This window comes from Panthera pardus, unplaced genomic scaffold (genome assembly GCF_024362965.1).
Source record: "Panthera pardus isolate Hobbes unplaced genomic scaffold, ASM2436296v1 HiC_scaffold_26, whole genome shotgun sequence".
Taxonomy (NCBI): Eukaryota; Metazoa; Chordata; class Mammalia; order Carnivora; family Felidae; genus Panthera; species Panthera pardus.
In genome coordinates, this window is record NW_026526832.1 from 36,383,001 (window position 1) to 36,402,657 (window position 19,657).

Sequence of the window (19,657 nt, forward strand, 5' to 3'; positions counted from 1 at the left end):
GGTAAGTATCCTGGTTCACTGGAGAGGTCTGTGGTATAAATAATTCCACCAAGGAGTTAACAGATAAATCCACCAACACAAGTAACTCTCAGATAACAAATCGTCCCCGATTCTCTCTTCTGTCCCCTCCTTTTCCGTTCACAGCCATTGGACTCCTCCTAATCGGATTCCTATAGGCAAAGGTTCAGGTCCACTGAAAAGCTTACAAATAAGACTATGTTGACTGTAATCCCTAAGGCAACCACTAAGAAAATAATTTTAAAATATGTAAAAAAATAAACAACTGAATTAAAACGGTATTCAAGAAACTATTCAGCATAAAAGAAAGCACACTAGAGGAATAAAAGAATACAAAGGATGTAAGACCCATAGGAAATAAAGAGCAAAATGGTAGGCATAAATTCTACCTTACTGGTAATTATGTAAGATGGTCTAAACACTTGAATCAAAAGGCTGAAACTGGTAGAATGGATTTTAAAAATGCGCCGTTAGAGAAGAGACACATTTTAGAAGAGCATCAAAAAGAATAAAATAGTTACAAATAAATTTATCAAAAGATATGTAAGGCTTGTACAGTGAAAACTACCAAAACATCATTGTAAGACTTCAAATACCTCGATAAATGGAAAGACATCAGTGCACATAGGCTAGAAAACAGTGAAGACAGCAATCCTCCCCAAACTGATCTTCAGATTCAAATGTAATCCCTATTCAAATCCGTTTCCCATTTTCTTTTTTTTTTTCAAAATCGACAGGCTGATCCTAAAATTCCTATACAAATCCAAGAGACTCAAAATAGCTAAAAGAACCTTGAAAAAGGAAAGCAAAGTTGGAGGAGTTGCACTTCCCGATGTCAAAAAAAAGCTACAGTAATCAAGATAGTGTGGTATTGGCATAAGAACATAGAGATCACTGGATTAAAACTGCCGGTTCAGAAATAAACCCATACATTCATGGGTAATTAACTGTTGACAAGAATTCCATGACGTTTTAAAGGGCAAATGACAGTCTTTTCAACAAACGGTGCTGACGTGCAAAAAATGAATCTCGACACAGACCTTATAACTTTCATAAAAAATTAACTCACAATGGGTCAGACCTCAACATAAGAGCTGAAATTACAAAACTCTTAGAAAAAGATCATATAGGAGTAAATCCTTGTGACCTTTGATTAGGTACCAGTTTCTTAAATATATCACCAAAAGTGCAAACAATAAAATAAACAATAAATTTTAAAATTTCATGTGTCAAAAAACACCATCAATAAAGTAAAAAAAAAAACCAAAAAACAAAGAAGGGGAGAAAATACATACAAAACATATGTCTGACAGGGACCTAGTATCTAGATTATACAAAGAACTCATACAACTTAACAGTAAAAAGACAAATAACCCAAATCAAAAATGGGCAAAAAGTTTGAAAAGACATTTCTCCAAAAAAGCCGTTCAATGTCCAATAAGCACAAAAAAATGTCCAACATTCAATTAATACATATTTTGTATGTTGTATGTATTATATACCGTATTGTTACACAAAGTGAGGTACAGAAGAGAAAATGTTGTTAAGAAAATCATAAGGAAGAGAAAACACATTGACTGTCCTGGACTGTATTTAGCAAAAGAAATCTACATATTAGTGGACCTGGGCAGTTCAAACCCATGTGATCCAAGGGCCAACTGTACTTTAAAATGATGAATTTTAACCTCAATGAAACTATCATTTAAAAAGAGGCGCACCTGGGTGGCTCAGTTGGTTAAGTGTCTGGCTCTTGGTTTTGGCTCAGGTCATGATCTCAAGGTTCTTGAATTCAAGCCCCGCATCCGGCTCTGTGCTGGCAGCGTGGAGCCTGCTGGGATTCTCTCTCCTCTCCCTGCCCCTTGCCCCCACCTCTCAAAATAAATAAACTTTAAAAAGGAAAGAAAGAAAGAAAGAAAGAAAGAAAGAAAGAAAGAAAGAAAGAAAGAAAGAAAGAAAAAGAAAAACATCAGGAGCACCTGGCTGGCTCAGTTGGTGGAGCATGTGACTCTTGATCTCAGGGTCATGAGTTCGAGCCCCATATTGGGTGTAGAGATTACTTATATAAACAAACTTTAAAAAACTGGAAAAAGTCTAAAAAGAGTAAGGCAAGATAACTCCTGAACTTCCCAAACTCTCCTTCCTCAAGTACAGTGTCTGCTCAGGAACTCAACACCAGCATCTGAACTTGGCTTATTTTTAGGCATCTCCGGTCAGGGAGCAAAGCACAAAATCAATTCCGTTTTTCTAGTCACTTCAAAGAGGGGCACAGAGAGCAGGCAACGTTTAAATCCGAGTGGACAGGAGATACATCCCGATGGATAAACCCACAGCTATTCCTTCCTCGCTGCTCTCTCCCATGACAAGATTTCCCAAATGCGATGTTCACGTCAGAGCGCCTGAGTCCAAAGCCTTCCATGTTAAGGCTGAGAGTTCGACCTGCCCCCAGCATCACCTGGCCCTTGCACAGAGCAAGCCTCTTGACCCGCAGAAAGCTACACTTCCTTTGTCCTGAGGCATCAAGATACGGACTCTGGAAAACATGATCCCATTGTTTGCAAGTCTACCATCCACCTTTACTTGGCAATACATTCAGACGCTTCCAACAACGCACAATACAAGACAGTCTTCTGCTACCTGCTTCTGCACTTTTCCCAGGTTAGAAGAGCCAGGAAGTAGAATTATAATCTCCGGCAGGAAAGGAAAAGCTCTCCGCTCAGCTGGTGCGCTGGCAAAGGAGATTTTTCTAGCTGCCTTTTACAAAGATTTATAAAGGGAGGCTGCATGCAGAGCTCTCAACCTGGGGGGGTGCGCTGTGAGCCCACGTGGCTTGTGGGCTGTTTGCAGGTTGCAAACCGCCCCCCCCCCCAGCCCACCTTTCCAGAGCCCCGCTGCCAGGGAGCTGCCGGCCCCTGCACTGCCCCGACACAACACAGGCAGGAATGAAAGAGCTGTAGCATCTCCTGCGGTGGCTTTCCTGTCCGTGTTGAGTAGGACTTGTGGCAGCCTCCAGCCGGGGTTCGATCACCCGGGTATCCAGCTCTCAGCAGTGCTCTGCCTACGAAGCTGCACGGAGAGTGAGTGGCCAGTCCCTATCCTGACACTTCCCCACAAGCCCTGCTACTGTTAGTGCACAGTTCTGCAGGGTACCAGGAACACACATACTGCAGTGTAGCCGAAACACCAATGGTAGCTACTCAGGGATCCACCTTTCCTGCCCTCCTACCATCTGCTGAGAACCCGTGTAGGAGTGATACAGAAATGGATGGCATGTGGGGTGCCTGGCCGGCTCGGTCGGAGGACTGTGCGACTCTTGATCTCAGGGTCAGGAATTGGAGCCCCACCCTAGGTGTAGAGATTCCGAAAAAGAAAAACGAAACTTAAAAATTAAAATGGATGGGATACGAGTTTGCTCTGAAGGAGTTCAGACGTTGTGGGAATCTTTACGTCCGTCCGTTACCATTTGAATGCTTAAAAAAAGTTAACTGTGTTAGTGGTTGCCATTTGAAGTGTTTGTTGCTTGAACCAAATACGCTGTACTAAAGTATGGGATGAGGCTTCTCCTTTTGCAAGAGTACGCCCCTGTGGTAATTTCAATTTCATTAATTCTCTCCTTTATGTGAACACGGACGCTACATCGAATTATGAACAAAGGATTCGGTTGTTTGGGATAGCCTGAGAAAGCCAAACTGGCGCAAAAATATGCATTAAAGAGGTTACTCTACTCATTTATTTCTTTCACCAATTGTATGTCCGTCAATACATAAACGGGTCCTGTTAGCACGTATTTTTAAGATTCTTCTTCGTTAAATTAATTCCCCAAAGAACAGTAGAATCACTAAAAAAAACGGGGCTAGGGATAAGCATTCAAAACCTTTAGAAATTTGATATATACGCATATGCATATATACACTTAGGTATTCTACATATACACACATATATACACTCGGATATACATAATGACATTCAGATATTAAACATATATACACTCAGATTTTACGTATGTACACGTATATACATACACTCAGGTATTATGTATATACACACACACACCTATATACGTACACTCAGGTATCATAATGACATTCATATATTATATATACATTCACATATTGTATTTGTACACATATGTACATACACTTAGATATTACATATATACATATACACACTCAGGTATCATACACACACACACACACACAAATATACACTCAGGTATCATACATAATGACATTCAGATAGTATATGTACATTCAGATATTATACACGTACACATATGTACGTACACTCAGATATTACATATATATATATATATGCACATACATATACACACGCAGGTATTATATTCACACACATGCATACAGATGCACAGTCAGGTATTACATGTACATACATACATAGCAGATAAACACCGGGACGGCTGGAGCCTGCTGAGGGAGCACAGTGGTCGGGCACAGGGTGGCAGGGGGCCGGGATGAGCGTTGCGCCCAGCCCCATGCAGCAGCCCAGTGCAAGCACACAGCGGCAGACAACTGTGTTTTAGCCAAAGCTGGCTTTTGCCAGGTAACCAGGGAAGGAGGAGAAAGGACCACTTTCCAGAAGGAAAAGGAGTGTGGTCGTACGTAAGGGGGCAGCGAACACCAAGAAGGAAGCAGGGCCGCCGGTCACAGCAGGGATGAAGTATTCAGGTGCACGAGGATAGCTACCATGGGGGACGATGGTGATCCGAGTGGGCGCTAGGCGCCCCGGTGTCAGAACCACCAGGTACCACTCCGGCAACAGGCAGCTGCCGTAAGACAGAAGCCAAGATGACCGGAAAGGAGGGCTAGGGAGAAACAGGAACCTACTTTTCTTTATTTCTTTATGGACTTTAAACAGGATCCTACTTTTAGAATGATCTTCTGTGTAGACAGATACTGCAAATGCAGTAACAGGAAGGCAGACATGGGACTTGTTGGTAAAATCCTCAGTAGGCATGGAGGAGGGCCAGGGGGGGTCAGCATAAGGCTCAAACAAGAGGGGATGGGGATGAGAAAGTCTGATGCTCATGTTTCAAGGGAGCAGGGGATATTTAGGGAGGAAGAGGGGCAGTGGTCTAGAAGCAGCAAGGAGAAGAAAGAGGCATCGACCTCATCCTGATAAATGTGTTCGCTGACCCAGTAGCAGGTGCACATTGGCAAGAACACAGTCACTGCACAAGGGCTTCATTCACAGATGAGAAGACAGGTAACTATGTGGATACTCTGTGGTCTCCAAACAACTAGAGAAAGACTGGTCTTTCACAACTAGTGTTGGGACACAGGCTGCACGTGAGAAAAAAATGGGCTGTGTCTCCTAACAATGCCTTGAGGTAAAACCACAACTTTACCAGCAAACCTCAAAAGTAAAGAAGTCATAAAGATCTAACTATAAAAATTGGGTTTCTATATGGTAAAAAAAAATACCAAAAGTCAAATAAGAAATAAGTGAAAAACGTGGCGTCGTTCCTGTTATATGTAATAAACAATTAACATCCCTAATTGACAAAGGAGAAAAAGGAGAACAAATAACAATAGAAAACACTGCAATAGAAAAGCTGGAAAAGGATGTGAACAAATAGACAAAGAGAAACAACATGAATACGTATTTGAAAAGATGCTGGATCTCACTCCTAATTAAAGAAATGGGGTGAAAAGATGCCATCAGAGCAGCAATGATTAAAAATGCAACATTGCTGGATAAAAACTCAATATTGTTGAGTGTGGTGTGAGAGGAACTTCCATTTATTTTTTTAGGAGTATGATAATGGGTGCCATTTGTAAAATAAATTAAAAACAGATCCAAATACTTTAGACTAAAAGGAATTTTACTCTTCATTTTTATTCCTTCTAAATTTTTTTTAATGTTTATTTATTATTGAGAGAGACAGAGACAGAATGCGACTGGGTTAGGGGCAGAGAGAGAGAGGGAGACACAGAATCCGAAGCAGGCTCCAGGCTCTGAGCTGTCAGCACAGAGCCCGACGCGGGGCTCCAACTCACGAGCTGTGAGATCATGACCTGAGCCGAAGTCGGACACTCAACCGACTGAGCCAACCAGGCGCCCCTTCATTTTATTTCTAATTGAACTGTTGCGTTTTTTTGTTCTTTGTTGTTTTTTTTTTTTTTTTTTACTTTCTGCCTTTATAACTCTTATGTTTTTAGAGCTAAAGATTTTTGATGTATTACCCATGAGATAACACACATTGAAGGAAAATAATTAGTTTTCTTTGGCCTCACCAAAGACCATGTTAAGTACAACACATTGCAAGTCTGAATTAAAATCCCACAGAAAGACCCCACTGCTTTGCATTCTCGGGTCCCTGAAGCAAATTCTTGGTGTGAGGCTTGCTCTGACATCTGTGCGGAGAATAGTCAGTAGAAGCTCAGGCTTCTCCTTGCTGTCTCTGTCTCCTCTGTCCCCCTCTTCCTGGCGAATGCACTTTCAGACTCGGTGTTAACAGGCTCGTGCTCACTTACCTACAACCCCGTCCACACACAGACACAAAAGGAACCCAAAGGCAATCCCTCTGCTTCTCCCCAATCTTTCCATTCCCAAGCTGAGAATTTCTTTTAGCTGCTGCCTAACGTGGAAGTTACTGTTCCCCAAATCAACACAGATCTATGCGTTTCGGCCTGTGCAGCCACAATGAGTGGAGGCTTTCGCATGTGCCATCTGTTTGACTTTATTATGAATAGAGGTCTTGTCCAGCTTCAAGAAAGCGATCTCTGTCTACGGGCATTGTCACTAATGGTCGTGCACGCTGGGGGACAGAGAGCCCCACAGGCATCCCTTTAGAGCTGTCCTGCACTGACTTACTCCACCGTTGTCTCCTCTGGGGGAAAATAAAATACATTCTCCAGTAATGGAGACATTTGTGAAATTAGCTATGGAACAAATTCATTGGCTCATTGACTATCAATTAATTAAATGCGTTGTTTTTTTTAATTCTCCTGTTGTCATAGAAGGCATTTGGCTAATTCCACCATCATTCCTGATTCTGAGAAATGACTCATAAAAAGGAATTTGATTCTCAGCTTTAAACCCGCTTGCACAAAGGGCTGACCGATTTACCCGACTGGATACTGAATTAGGAACAAAATAAGAAGCTTGTTATAGTACAGGTGTTACTGCAGGGAAAAAAAAAATGGAACGATGACATAAAGCATACACCAACTTTAAAGAACTTAGAAAATAATTCCTTTGACTATGTAGTCTGAAAACAAATACGGTAGATTTTATGTGCTGATAGGGGGAAAAAATCTCCAGATTAAGTAGAAAAAAGCAATATGCCGTATTTCCCATTTAAAAAGGGAGGTGAGGGGGGGGCGGTGTGCAAGTATGTGTAAGAAATTGATAGGAGGCTAAAGGCCTAGGGCAGGAGAAAGAAGTGCTTTGCATTGTGAACGTTCCTGTACTACTAGGCTTTTTAATTTTTAATGTACTATATATTTTTTATTGAAGTGAAATTCACGTAACAGAAAATTAACCAAACTAAAGTGAATGATTCAGTGCCATTTACCACATTCCATTTGATTCCAAAACATGTCCGTCATTCCAAAATAAAACACATTACCCACTAAACAGGTATTCTCCACTCCCCCTCTGCCCAGTTCCTCACAGCCAGCAATCGGCATTGCCTCCATGGTTTTACCTATTCTGGATCTTTCATAAAATTGGGATAACACAGTCAGTGACCATTTATAGCTGGCTTCTCTTGTAGTTCATTTTTTTTTTTCAATATTTATTTTTGAGAGAGAGAGAAACAGAATGTGAGTGGGGGCGGGGCAGAGAGAGAAGGAGACACAAAATCTAAAGCAGACTCCGGGCTCCGAGGTGTCAGCACAGAGCCTGATGCGGGGCTGGAAGCCATGAACTGCGAGATCGTGACCTGAGCCGAAGTGGGACGCTTAACTGACTGAGCCACCCAGGCGCCCCTGTACTTCATTTTAAAACACTAACATTTAGGGGGAACCTGGGTGGCTCAGTCGGTTAAGCATCCAAATCTTGGTTTCAGCTTCAGGCCAAGATCTCACGGTTTGTGAGTTTGAGCTCCACATCGGGCTCTGTGCTGACAGCACGGAGCCTGCTTGGGATTTGCTCTCCCTCCCTCTCTCTCTGCCCCTCCCCCGCTCTCTTGCTCTCCCTCTCAAAATAAATAAATAAACTTTAAAATAAAATAAAATAAAATAAAATGTTCTGACATCTTTAAAAAAAAAAAAGAAAAAAAACCCTAACATAAATCAAATATTTCCCGGAAATATTTTATCCAAGTCATTCACTGTCACTTTTTTTTTCAGAAATATTTGAAAAGCCTAATATCTGTAAACCCATTATATCACGCCCCAAAGATGACAGAGAAATGAAACGATCCCTGCAAAGATTATCCAGAGAAGCATTTTCTGCTCAGTAGTGCAAAAGTTATCAGTCAACCGGAAATTTTGAACACACAACCTGTGCAGAATATCTTGCAAGGTGTCCTAAGTCGTTTAGAAGAAACAGAATGTTAGATTCGGAGCTGGAAGGGAATAGAGGGTTCATTAACTCTTACTCAGAGGTCAGAAAGTCGCAGCCCAGACCCACAAAACTGGCCGGCTTCATGCTGCAGTGTGTCCTGTGTCCAGCTATGACCTGTCCTCTACCACGGCCAACGCCTTCAAGGGGCCTGTGAGGGCAGAGACGTGAGCGAGACAGAGGAGCACGTGTGGGTGTAAAACTTGGAGGGTGGGAGTCTGAAGTTTCAAGTCCAACACGTGTAGCGCAGGGAGGCCGTTGGTCGCATCCTCGCGAGAAAAGGTCGGACAAACCAAGAATCAAGGGCTTCTTGCAACCATCGGAAAACGGGGCAGAGGGCAACCCACCCCCCCAAAATCTGGCGAGAGGCGAGACGAAGAGAGTCACAGCCGAGATCTGCTCGCTGTCAGGGCCACAACTGACAGAACACCTGCATGGCAATGGTCACAAATTGCTGGAGTCTGATGCACTAGCTCGAGAGTGAAAAGGAAACTCCGAGGAGCCACGGTCTTGAGAGAGCCCACGTATTTGTGGGTTTGACCCCCCCACCCCACCCCGCCAGGAGTCCCACCAGGATCGCACGGCAAAGGGCCAAGAACACCCCCAGCCCCAGCTCAGGCCGGGGGGAGAGTAACCAAGCGACGTATGCGTGGGGTGGTCCACGTGACACAGTCCCCCCACCTGACGAAGGACAGTGACCCGACCCCAGCCCCACCTCCTCCTCAGCTCACCTGAGGAGCGGCAAGACGGCTCAGGAACACTGGAGAGGGCTGGCTACACAGGCCTGCTGGAAGCCTGGGGTTGAATCCTGAGAGTAGAGAACGCTTTCCTGCCCCTCAACTTCGCGCCCGTTCACAGGGTCCCATCTGATCACGAAGGGTGACAGCTCAAAGAGCTGCAAGAAAGGGACGCTGCTGAACGAGGAAGAAACCCCTGAAGACCACAGGCCAGATGAAAACAGGCCCCTAGAGGACCTGGAGCATCCGGCACCCACCGCTTCTGCCCTCGAGGAACACAACACAGCTCCTATCCAGATGAACCTGAAACCTCACACTGAGGTCACTTCCTACACCAGATCCATCGCCCCCAGATATCGACGACAATGAAAAATACACAAAGCAGGCCAAAAGGCAAGGAAAATCCCAATCTGCAAGGGCCGCAAGCATCAAAACCAAGCTCAGACAGGACACAGATACTGGAACCATCCGACAGGGAACTTACAAATAATTGGGGTGAATGTGTTAAAGGCACTACGAGAAAAAGCAGACGAGCACACGGGTTATAACCAGCAGGGAGATGGACTTTTAAAGACAGAATCAAAGAAAAGGGCAGAATGAAAACCCAGCTAAAGGATGAAGAATGCCTCTGTCAGGCTCACCAGTAGACTGAGCACAGCAGACAGAAAAGGCAGTGAGCCTCAAGACTTTGACAGAAAAGTTTCTAAACTAAAATACAAACAGGAAAAAATAAAAGAACAGCACATACAAGAACCGTAGGATAATTTCAAAATACATAACATACACAAAACCAGAATACTGGGAAGAAAAGAGAGGATGGGGGCAAAAAATATTTGAGGCAAGAATGGTTGAGAAACTTCCCAAATCAATGACAGATGCCAAACTCTGGATTCAGGAAGCTCAAATAACAAAGCAGGGTAAAAAAAAATGTACACCTACCTATCACAGTCAATGGCAAATATCGAAGACAGAGTGAAAATCTTGAAAAAAAAAAAAAAGCCAGAGAAGGGGAAAACACTGGTACTTTAGAGGAGCAGGAACAAGAATCAGGTCTGAGCTCCCTTCAGACACCATACAAGCAAGAAGAGAACAGAGTGAAATATTTCAAGCATTGAAGGAAGACCTGCCAGTGACCTGAAATTCTATTTCCAGCAAAACTATCCGTCCAAAGTGACAAAAAAAGAAACACTCTCAGATAAGCAAAAACTGACCAACGTGGGACCAACTGTGTTGCACTCCAAGAAATGTTAAATGTTCTTCAGAGAGAAGGAGAGTTCAAATGTTAGAAACTCAGAGGAACATAAACACAGGAAGAGAGAGAAGGGACAAGCCAAGTTAAAATACTTTATTTTTCTTATTTTAAATTGATCTGAAAGAAAATGGCCTAAACAATGACAACGACGACGCACTGGGTGATTATAGCATATGGATAAGGGAAATGAATGACAGGAAAGTCATAAGGGAAGGGAGACCAGAACAAGGAATACTCTGTATCTTAGCTAACATTATTACATATCAAGCTGTAGAGTATTATTTGGAACTGGGCTTAAGTTTACTTGCAAATGTATATTGCAAACTCTAGGGCAACCACTGAAAATGTTAGAAATTAGTATAACTTATGTGTTAACAGAAGAGATAACAAGGAATTATATACAATACTCAGAAGCAGAGAAGTCAGTAAAAAGAAGGGGGGGGGAAAAAGAGCAGGTGTAATGGATAAAAACAATTACGAGGTGCCTGGCTGGCTCAGTCAGTGGAGCACACAACTCTTGATCTTGGGGTTATGGGTTTTAGCCCCACTTTGGGTATAGAGGTTACTTAAAAATAAAATCTTTAAGGGGTGCCTGGGTGGCTCAGTTGGTTAAGCGTCTGACTTCAGCTGAGGTCATGATCTCATGGTTCGTGAGTTCAAGCCCCTAAGGCTCTGTGCTGACAGCTCGGAGCCTGGAGCCTGCTTCCGATTCTGTGTCTCCCTCTCTCTCTGCCCCTCCCCTGCTCGTGCACTGTCTCTCTTTCAAAAATAAATAAAAACATTAAAAAATTTTTAATAAAATAATATCTTAAAAAATTGCAGACATGGAAGATATCAATCCAACTGTATCAACAATCACTTTAAATGTGAACGGTCTGAATACACTGGATAAAAGTTAAAAGAGAGATTTTCAAAGTGGATAAAAAAAGCAAGAGTCAACTCTATATTGTCTAAAGAAATACCCCGTAAATAAAAAGGCTCGGGTTAAAATGAAAGGGGTAAAGAAGGATATACCATAATCCAAAGAAAGCTGGAGTAGCTGTGTTAATTTCAGACAGAGCCAACTTCAGAACAAAAATCATCAGGGATAAACAGGGACATTACATAAGGATACAGGGGTCTGTTCTCTAAGACATGACAACACTAAACATGTATGTACCAAACAACAGAGCATCAAAATACAGAAGGAAAAACTGACAGACCCTGCAGAAATACACAAATCCACGATTATAGCTGGAGACTTCACCCCTTCTTTCAGTAACTGACAGATCCAGAAGGCAGAAAATCAGTCAACACATAGCTAACCCAAGCAGCACTAACAGTCAACTTGATTTATTTGACACATAGAATATTCCATCCAACAGCAATAGAATGCACATTCCTCTAGCTCATAGGGAACATTCTAGGCCATAAAAGCTACCTTAGTAAATAAAAATCAAAGCCAAAATCATATAAGCTTTGCTTTCACATCACAATGGTATTAAACTAAAAGTCAATGACAGAAAATTGGAACATCCCCAAATATATGGAGATTAAATAGACTTTTAAATAACATTTGGGGCAGGGGCACCTGGGTGTCTCAGTTGGTTAAGCGTCCGACTTTGGCTCAGGTCATGATCTCACAGCTCTTGAGTTTGAGCCCCACGTCAGGCTCTGTGCTGACAGCTCAGAGCCTGGAGCCTGCTTCAGATTCTGTGTCTCCCTCTCTCACTGCCCCTCCCCAGCTCATGTTCACTTGCTCTCTCTCTTTCAAAAATAAATAAACTTTAAAAAACTTAAAAAAAATAATAACATTTGGGGCAAAGAAGAAGCCTCAAAAGAAATTACTAAACATTTTGAGCTGAATGAAAAAAAAAATAAAACTTATCAAAGTACGTATAATGTAGCAAAAGCAGTATTTACGGGGAAATTTGTAGCATTTTTTTTTTTTGCTTTGTTTATTTACTTATTTTGAGAGTGTACAAGAGAGCACAAGCAAGTGGGGGAGAGGCAGAGAGAGAGAGAGAGAGAGAGAGAGGAAGAGAGAGAATCCCAAGCAGACTCCACACTGTCAGCCCAGAGCCCAACACTGGGCTTCAACCCATGAGCTGTGAAATCATGACCTGAGCTGAAATCAAGAGCTGGATGCTTAACCAACTGAGCCACCCAGGCACCCCAGGAAATTTGTAGTATTAAACGCATATATTAGAAAATCAGAACAATCTAAAGTCAGTACTCCAACCTTTCTTTAGGAAACGAGAGTTAGAAAAGCAATTTAAGGGGCACCTGGGTAGTTCAGTCGTTAAGCGACTTTAGCTCAGGTCATGATCTCATGGTTCACGGGTTTGAGCCCCACATCGGGCTCTCTGCGGAGAGTTCAGAGCCTGGAGCCTGCTTTGAATTCTGTCTCCTTCTCTCTCTCTCTGTCCCTCCCCCAATCATGCTCTTTCTCTCTCAAAAATGAAATAAACATTAAAGAAAATCAGAAGGATCTAAAGTGATTACTCCAAACTTCCTCTTTAGGAAAAAAGAGTTAGAAAAGCAATTTAAGGGGCACGAGGGTGGCTCAGTCAGCTAAGTGTCCGACTCTTGATTTCAGGTCATGATATCACGGTTCATGAGTTCAAGCCCACATGGGGCTCTGTGCTGCTGGTGCAGAGCTTACTTGGGATTCTCTCTCTCCCCCTCTCTCTCTGCCCCTTCCCCACTGGCTCGCACGTGCTCTCTCTCTTTTTCTCTCAAAATAAATAAACTTAAAAAAAATGGGAAAGCAATTTAAGCTCAAACAAGCATAAGAAAAGACATAAATTTTGGTGCAGAAATCAACGAAATCATCAACAGGAAATCACGATCTGGTTCCCTGAAAGATGAATAAAATTGATAAACGTCTAGTCAGGCTAAAATCGTGAAGGGTATGATGGGTACAGAAGATGTTAGGGGTGTATGCCTTCCATAAGAAGTTGTGGCGAACTCAGCCCACGGCCAGGTACACGTCCTGCGTCCACCAGCCGTGGGCTGAGTTCGCCACATTTGCTGGCATCGTCACTGAAAATGTGAAGGAAAACCACCACCAAAAGAGAAAAACAGGGAAAGGAGGAAATACGGCATCATTTCATTTAGCCTGCCCTAGTTTTAGTTGAAAAGCTAGAGAAAATAATAGCAGCCTTGATGGGCCTAATGGTTTCCGTTTTCGCAGACCAGAAGTGCAGTATTTTATTCAACCAGAAAGTGTTTTCCAGATGAATCTGGGGAGAGCAGACAGCGTTCCTGGAGTGTCCGCAGCCCTCCCCACTTCCTCACATCTCGCACCTGCCAAACCCAAGGGGTCATCTGTGAATCTGCTTTTTGGACACGCCTTAAATGGTTTCTCTAAGTTTTCTTAATCACGGTTGATTTCATCCTTGCAGGAGCCCGGAAAAGGCAGTCATCCAAGTACTATTCTCACTTTTTAGATGAATAAGATGGGAAGTTTCCAGACAGGTTCAAGGTCTTTGCAGAGGACCCCGTGGACACTGACTGGAACAGGATCCAAAGCCCCGGAGCCCCTGCCTGGCGGTCGTGCCACGTTCCCCTCAAGTCGTGACCACAGCGGCTGAACCGTAAGGTGCTCCTCGGGCCACACCGTCACACCCAACTGATGTCAGCTGCCCTTGGTCAGACCTGCACAGCTGTGACGTAAAACCCCCCTCGGGGGAAATGTGTGCGTTCCGATGGCTTCTTTCATTTATCGATAACAGGGTGCCTTCTCCTTGTTAATTACCCATTCCTCGTCCAGCCCACGGCAGCGAAATGTCCACGTCCGGCCGGAGACAGTTGACTTATTTGTTGAAATATGTATCTGCTGCTTCTGAACCAACAAAATGTAGGCAGGTGTGTTGGTGGGCAAGATTTACAATTAAAAAAATGTTAAAAACAAAACCACGTATTTCACCATAAGGCAGAACCACAATAAAGAGTCAAAAGTAGAAGAAAACGCCACGGTCCTTATGAGTTATGATCCCTTTCCTCAGCATATTTTCCAAGGTTGGACACGTGTTGTAGATGGTACTTCAGTCTCCTGATTGCTTTCGCTTCATGATCTATTACGAACATTTTCCCATGTCCACAATCTCCAAAAATCTTATCTCATCAGAGCAGGATATTTACATAACCATACTTAGATGTTTTCCATTTGGGGCTGTTGCTTAAAAAAACAAACAAGAGAAACATTTGGGCCTAAAGATTTCTTTTTCTCCACGTTTACTATGGCTTCCTTGAGCTACGCTGCCCAGAATGCAACTGTCTGAAGTATTTGCGGTCCCGAATAAAAATCATGCATTTAAAAAAAAAAAGAAAGAAAATCATGCATTTAAAAAAAAAAAAAAAAAAAAAGAAAATCATGCATTTATCCTTAAGCAGTCCCCTCCCCCACCCCAGCCGTATTTAGGCCTAGAAATGCCTGCCTTCTGCTGAGCCAGCATAATTTATTCTCAACCACTTCCTGCTCTGCCTCAGAGCCCACTTCGTATTAGCAAATGTGCCTTTAACCTATTCCTCTTAGAAATTCTTTTAAATAAGAAGTTCATCTTTACCAAGAAAAATCTTTCTGACCATTCAAGTTATTTATTATCACATAATGGTAGTTACACTGTAACCACACTGACTTCTAGAGAAACAGTATGGTGTAGATAAGGTAGACAGAGCTCATACAGGGAAAGATTCATATGTAATTGAAGCGAAAATCACACAAACTACATTTGTGGCATCCAGACGGTTCTCTTTACTAGCAGCTCAGCTAAGGGTGTTTGCCACTGGGGTCAGTTTATAGATGCCATTAGTCTTAAAAATCACCTTAGAGTAGGTTTTAGAAAAACCGAACACATAAACCCTGGGGCAGATCTGAAGATCCTTTATATTTTTTAATGTATCAAGTTGAGTTACAAGTTTAATATACTGGGCACCTGGGCGGCTCAGTCGGTTGAGCGTCCAACCTCAGCTCAGGTCATGATCTCAAGGTTCGTGGGTTCGAGCCCCACGTTGGGCTCTCTGCTAACCACTCAGAGCCTGGAGCCTGCTTTGGATTCTGTGTCTCTTTCTCTACCCTCCCCCCCCCCCCCCCCCCCCCCGGCTCATGCTCTGTCTCTCTTTCTCAAAAAAATGAATAAACATTAAAAAAAATTTTTTTTTAAAGTTTAACGTCCTGGGGCGCCTGGGTGGCCCAGTCGGTTAAGTGGCCGACTTCGGCTCAGGTCATGATCTCGCGGTCTGTGAGTTCAAGCCCTGCGTCGGGCTCTGTGCTGACAGCTCAGAGCCTGGAGCCTGTTTCAGAGTCTGTGTCTCCCTCTCTCTGACCCTCCCCCGTTCATGCTCTGTCTCTCTCTGTCTCAAAAATGAATAAACACTAAAAAAAAATTTTTTTTTTTAAAGTTTAACATCCTGAAGCTAAGCGGACCAGGTCCTGTGCTGGGAATCCCTCAAGGAGCCCAGCTGGCAGCACGTTCACCCCAAGAAAGAGTGACAAATAAGTGTGGAAGTCTGAGTCCCAGCTCAGGCGGGAGACGGGGCAGGATGACCGGGACAGAAGGCAGCAGGGATGCAGGAAGGAGCAGGTGGGGGGGGGGGGGGGGGCGGTGGATACCCTGGGATGCCCTGGACCACAGGGGCGTGTCAGGTGACCGCCAGAAACACAGCCAGCCAGGGACAACAGGACAGAGAGCGGAACCAGCCAGGGGAACCCACATGCTTCCGAGATGCAGAGGAAATCACTGGGAAGCTATGAAAGCAGGGGTGCCCTGAGGAAAAGTGGGGGTGCCGTGAGGAAGGCACTGCTTCCAGGAATGAGGCAAGCGGCAGGGAGCAGGTCGGGGAGAGCCGTCCTGGGCGAGGGGCTCGCCAGCTGGAGGGCAGCTCAGTTTCGTATTCTAAGACTAAGCTGAGACACGCTGACTTAGGGAGCAGGTGCTAAAGTGACAAAATGTGGGGACAGGCGTCTCTCAAGCAGCCTTCGCTGGGCTCTACCATGTGGGAGATCCGGGTACGCTTGACTTGATCCCTGCAGGGGGGCGGGGAGAGGGCCAATGTTCCGGAAAAATCACCGCAGGGGCTGTGAGAGTGACAGGTGGACTCCCTCTCCAGGGAAGGGGGACAATCAGGAGGTCCTGCGGCAGTTAACCTGCTTCCAAGGTGACAGTGGGGGCAAATTTCAAGGACCGTGGTGTTAAGTTTGTCCAACCCGACCCCCTCATTTTATACACTGAAAAAAACAAAAACAAAAACAAAGTCCGAGGATATGTGCATCTGAACGGATACTGACCTGAGCCCAGTCCCCTGAAGAGTTGAATCTGAATGACACAGGCCACACCGAAGGGAGGCACAAATGTGCCAAATCAGGCAGGAATCTCAAGTATCTGGGGCTAAGCTCAAGACGTTGTCACTGCAGAGTGACAATGAGAACACGGCCCAAATCAGGGCCAGACACGCTACTGTGCAGCCCACCGGTGTTGGTGACCCCCGTCCGAGGACGCACGGGCCCTCTGGGGGGGGGGGGGGGGCGGAGCTGTTCAGAAGGTCCGTGGACCTCCAAAGAAAGGTATTCGGCCCTGTCCCTCCAGACCAGCGCTATGGCAAGTACAGTAAGGAAATATGATGTGAGCCACATCTGTGATTTTAAAGTTTCCGGCACGGTTTTTTAAAAAGGAAAAATAAGCAACGAAAATTAGGGTTAGTCAACACTGTATGTAAATAAAGTCAAATTATCTCAACATGCAATTGATACAGAAGTTATTACTGAGATATTTCACACATGCATATTCTGTCTTTCACAGTAGACCTTCGAGACCTGGGTGCTGTCTACACTCTACACTCACAGACCGGGTCCCTTGGGACGGGCCACACAGCACGGGGCTCGGGAGCCCGTCAAGCTGGCAGCTACCGCCCAGCCAGCCCAGCCCTCCACCTGCGCTCCCCTCTGCCTGTCCGGTCCGGTTTGCTTCTGCTCCACCCGGAGGAGGAGGTCCTGCTTCCCCTAGATAAACACCATCTTCCAGGGAACAGCCTTGTGTGCTCGGCCGGCGGGGCACAGCCCGAGCTGGTCACGAGCTGGTCCCCTGGAGAGAGTCCACACCCACTGCATGTGGCCAGGAACCGAAAGAAAACAAGGTCACTGTCACGGACGCAGGGCGTGGGGCCAGCGGAGAAAGAGTCTCGGGAGCGATTAAAGTATTAACAGATAAGAACTGTGCCCCTGGCCACCATGCTGCTATGGGAAGAGCAAGTCCATTTCAGAATAAACTGAAAACGTTTCCTCCTGAGACATGTTCCCGTCTACGTAGTCCCCAGCCCAGCACCTGGGTGAGGGCTCAGTGAATATTCATTCAACATAAAAACAAAACAAAACAGCACACACCTTAAGTGTTGAGCTCCTTCACGAATAGGGAAAGTGCAGGGTGAGCGGTGATGCCGATGAAAAGGGATTCCTGTGTGTCCCGACCGGTTGTTTTTACTCCCACAAAACTGGAATTTATGAAATTCCAAAAGCTTACGGGGCGCATACCTGCCTGCTGATTACAGAACAGCGCACCCCATCTGTTCTGGAAGGGCCTCGCCAGCCCCCTTCCCTCCCTCGCGCCCTGTCCTCACCTTCCCCCCTGTACTCCTTCATCTGCCTTGGAACCAAGGAGGTTTGCCAAATGAATGGACAAAAGAACAAAAGAAGGAATGGACGAGATTGCTTTCTGGCCTCAGATGTCTTTGAACGGGGAAGATGCCGGGTTAAGTTCCACAGATATTTAGCGGGTGCCGGACAAGCATACAGAAATCAACAGGACGGGACAGTGATTTCCTTGGTGCCCAGGGCACCTGAAACCACAAGTACTCAGAGGAGACTCAGGGTGCTCACCTTACATTGGCAAGACACCAAGAACTCATAAGCCGCGTGCACCTTGGTCTGGACCTCGTCCCCTGAGGACTCCTGCCTATCACAGAACAGGTGAGAGAAGCAGGCACAATTTATGACAGCACAGTCTGGCCAGGCACCACTGGGGCACTGGCTTCATGGTCTGTCCCGTCCAGTCTCTCAGGGACGGTCTTCCAGGTTCTGGCTGCTTCTCACCTGCCGGGCAGCCCGGTTCCAGGAGACACATGCAGAGGCAGCCGCGGTGCTTTGTTTATTGCGTTTTGTTTAAGTTTATTTATTTTGAGAGAGAAGCGGTGCACGAGGAGGAGGGGCAAAGAGACAGGGAGGGAGAGAGAGAGAGAGAGAGAGAGAGAGAGAGAGAATCCCAAGCAAGACCCCGACGCGGGGCTCGATCCCACGAACCATGGGATCGTGACCTGGGTGGGGATCAAGAGTCGGACGCTTTGAGCCACCCAGGCGCCCCTGTGCCGTGGTGCTTTGGGAAAAGCCTGTTCTTCCCTGATAAAAAGGACAGACGCGGCCCCCCTCCCACGCCACCTCAGACACGGATGTGAGCCGGTAGCTGGGGAGAGCTGGCTGGACCCCGGGGGTACCCAGCATGAGGGCAAAAGACAGCATGCTGAGGACGCAGGTAACAGCAAGAGCGGAACCCGGTTCTGGCCAGCAGCACGGAGCGGCCCCCGTGCCGTCGAGGACACAGAAACACGCTAAGTGCGTGTTAACAGGTGCTCCGTTGCAGGCCAGACATACAGTAACGTACGAACGCACACAAGCGTGTAGGACCTGACGCCGGTAGGGGTGCCATGGGATGAACCGTGTCCCCAGAAGGGACGCTGAACTCCTAACCCCCGGTATCTGCGAATGTGACCTCGTTAGGGGTCTCCGCAGGCGGTCGAGTCGAGAGGTGACCAGCAGACTGGCGACCAGCCATTGCTGCCTGTATCTGTCCATGCCAGGAACCCCACAGGATGGGTGGCTGGTAAACAGAAGCGTTCACTTCTCGCAGCGCTGGAGGCCGCAAGTCCAAGATCCGGGGTGTCTGTGGAGAGCCCGCCGCCCGGTCCAGACAGCCATCCACTCACTGTGCCCTCACAGGGCCGACGGGGCGAGGGAGCTCCCTGGGGCCTGGTGATAAGGGCGCTGATCACGTGGATGAACGCGCCCCGCTCACGACCTAAGCTCATCCCAAAGGCCCCGCCTCTCACCCCATCGCACTGGGGATGAGGTTTCCACGCAGGAATTTGGCGGGAC

At 45.6% G+C, this 19,657-nt stretch overlaps 1 protein-coding gene across 6 annotated transcripts in view; it reads right to left on the minus strand.

Annotated features, from left to right (window-relative positions):
* Window positions 1–19,657, minus strand: part of RNF144A (ring finger protein 144A) — a 364,341-nt gene that overhangs the window by 337,554 nt on the left and 7,130 nt on the right. Inside the window, exon 1 of one of the 6 annotated variants that reach the window (XM_053891187.1) lies at window positions 6,510–6,823. The exons of the other annotated variants lie outside the window; for them this stretch is intronic. Coding sequence (XP_053747162.1) covers window positions 6,510–6,582 — 73 coding nt within the window. The 5' untranslated portion in view covers window positions 6,583–6,823. Of the gene's footprint in view, window positions 1–6,509; window positions 6,824–19,657 lie in introns of those variants that run through there. 6 annotated transcript variants of the gene reach the window in all.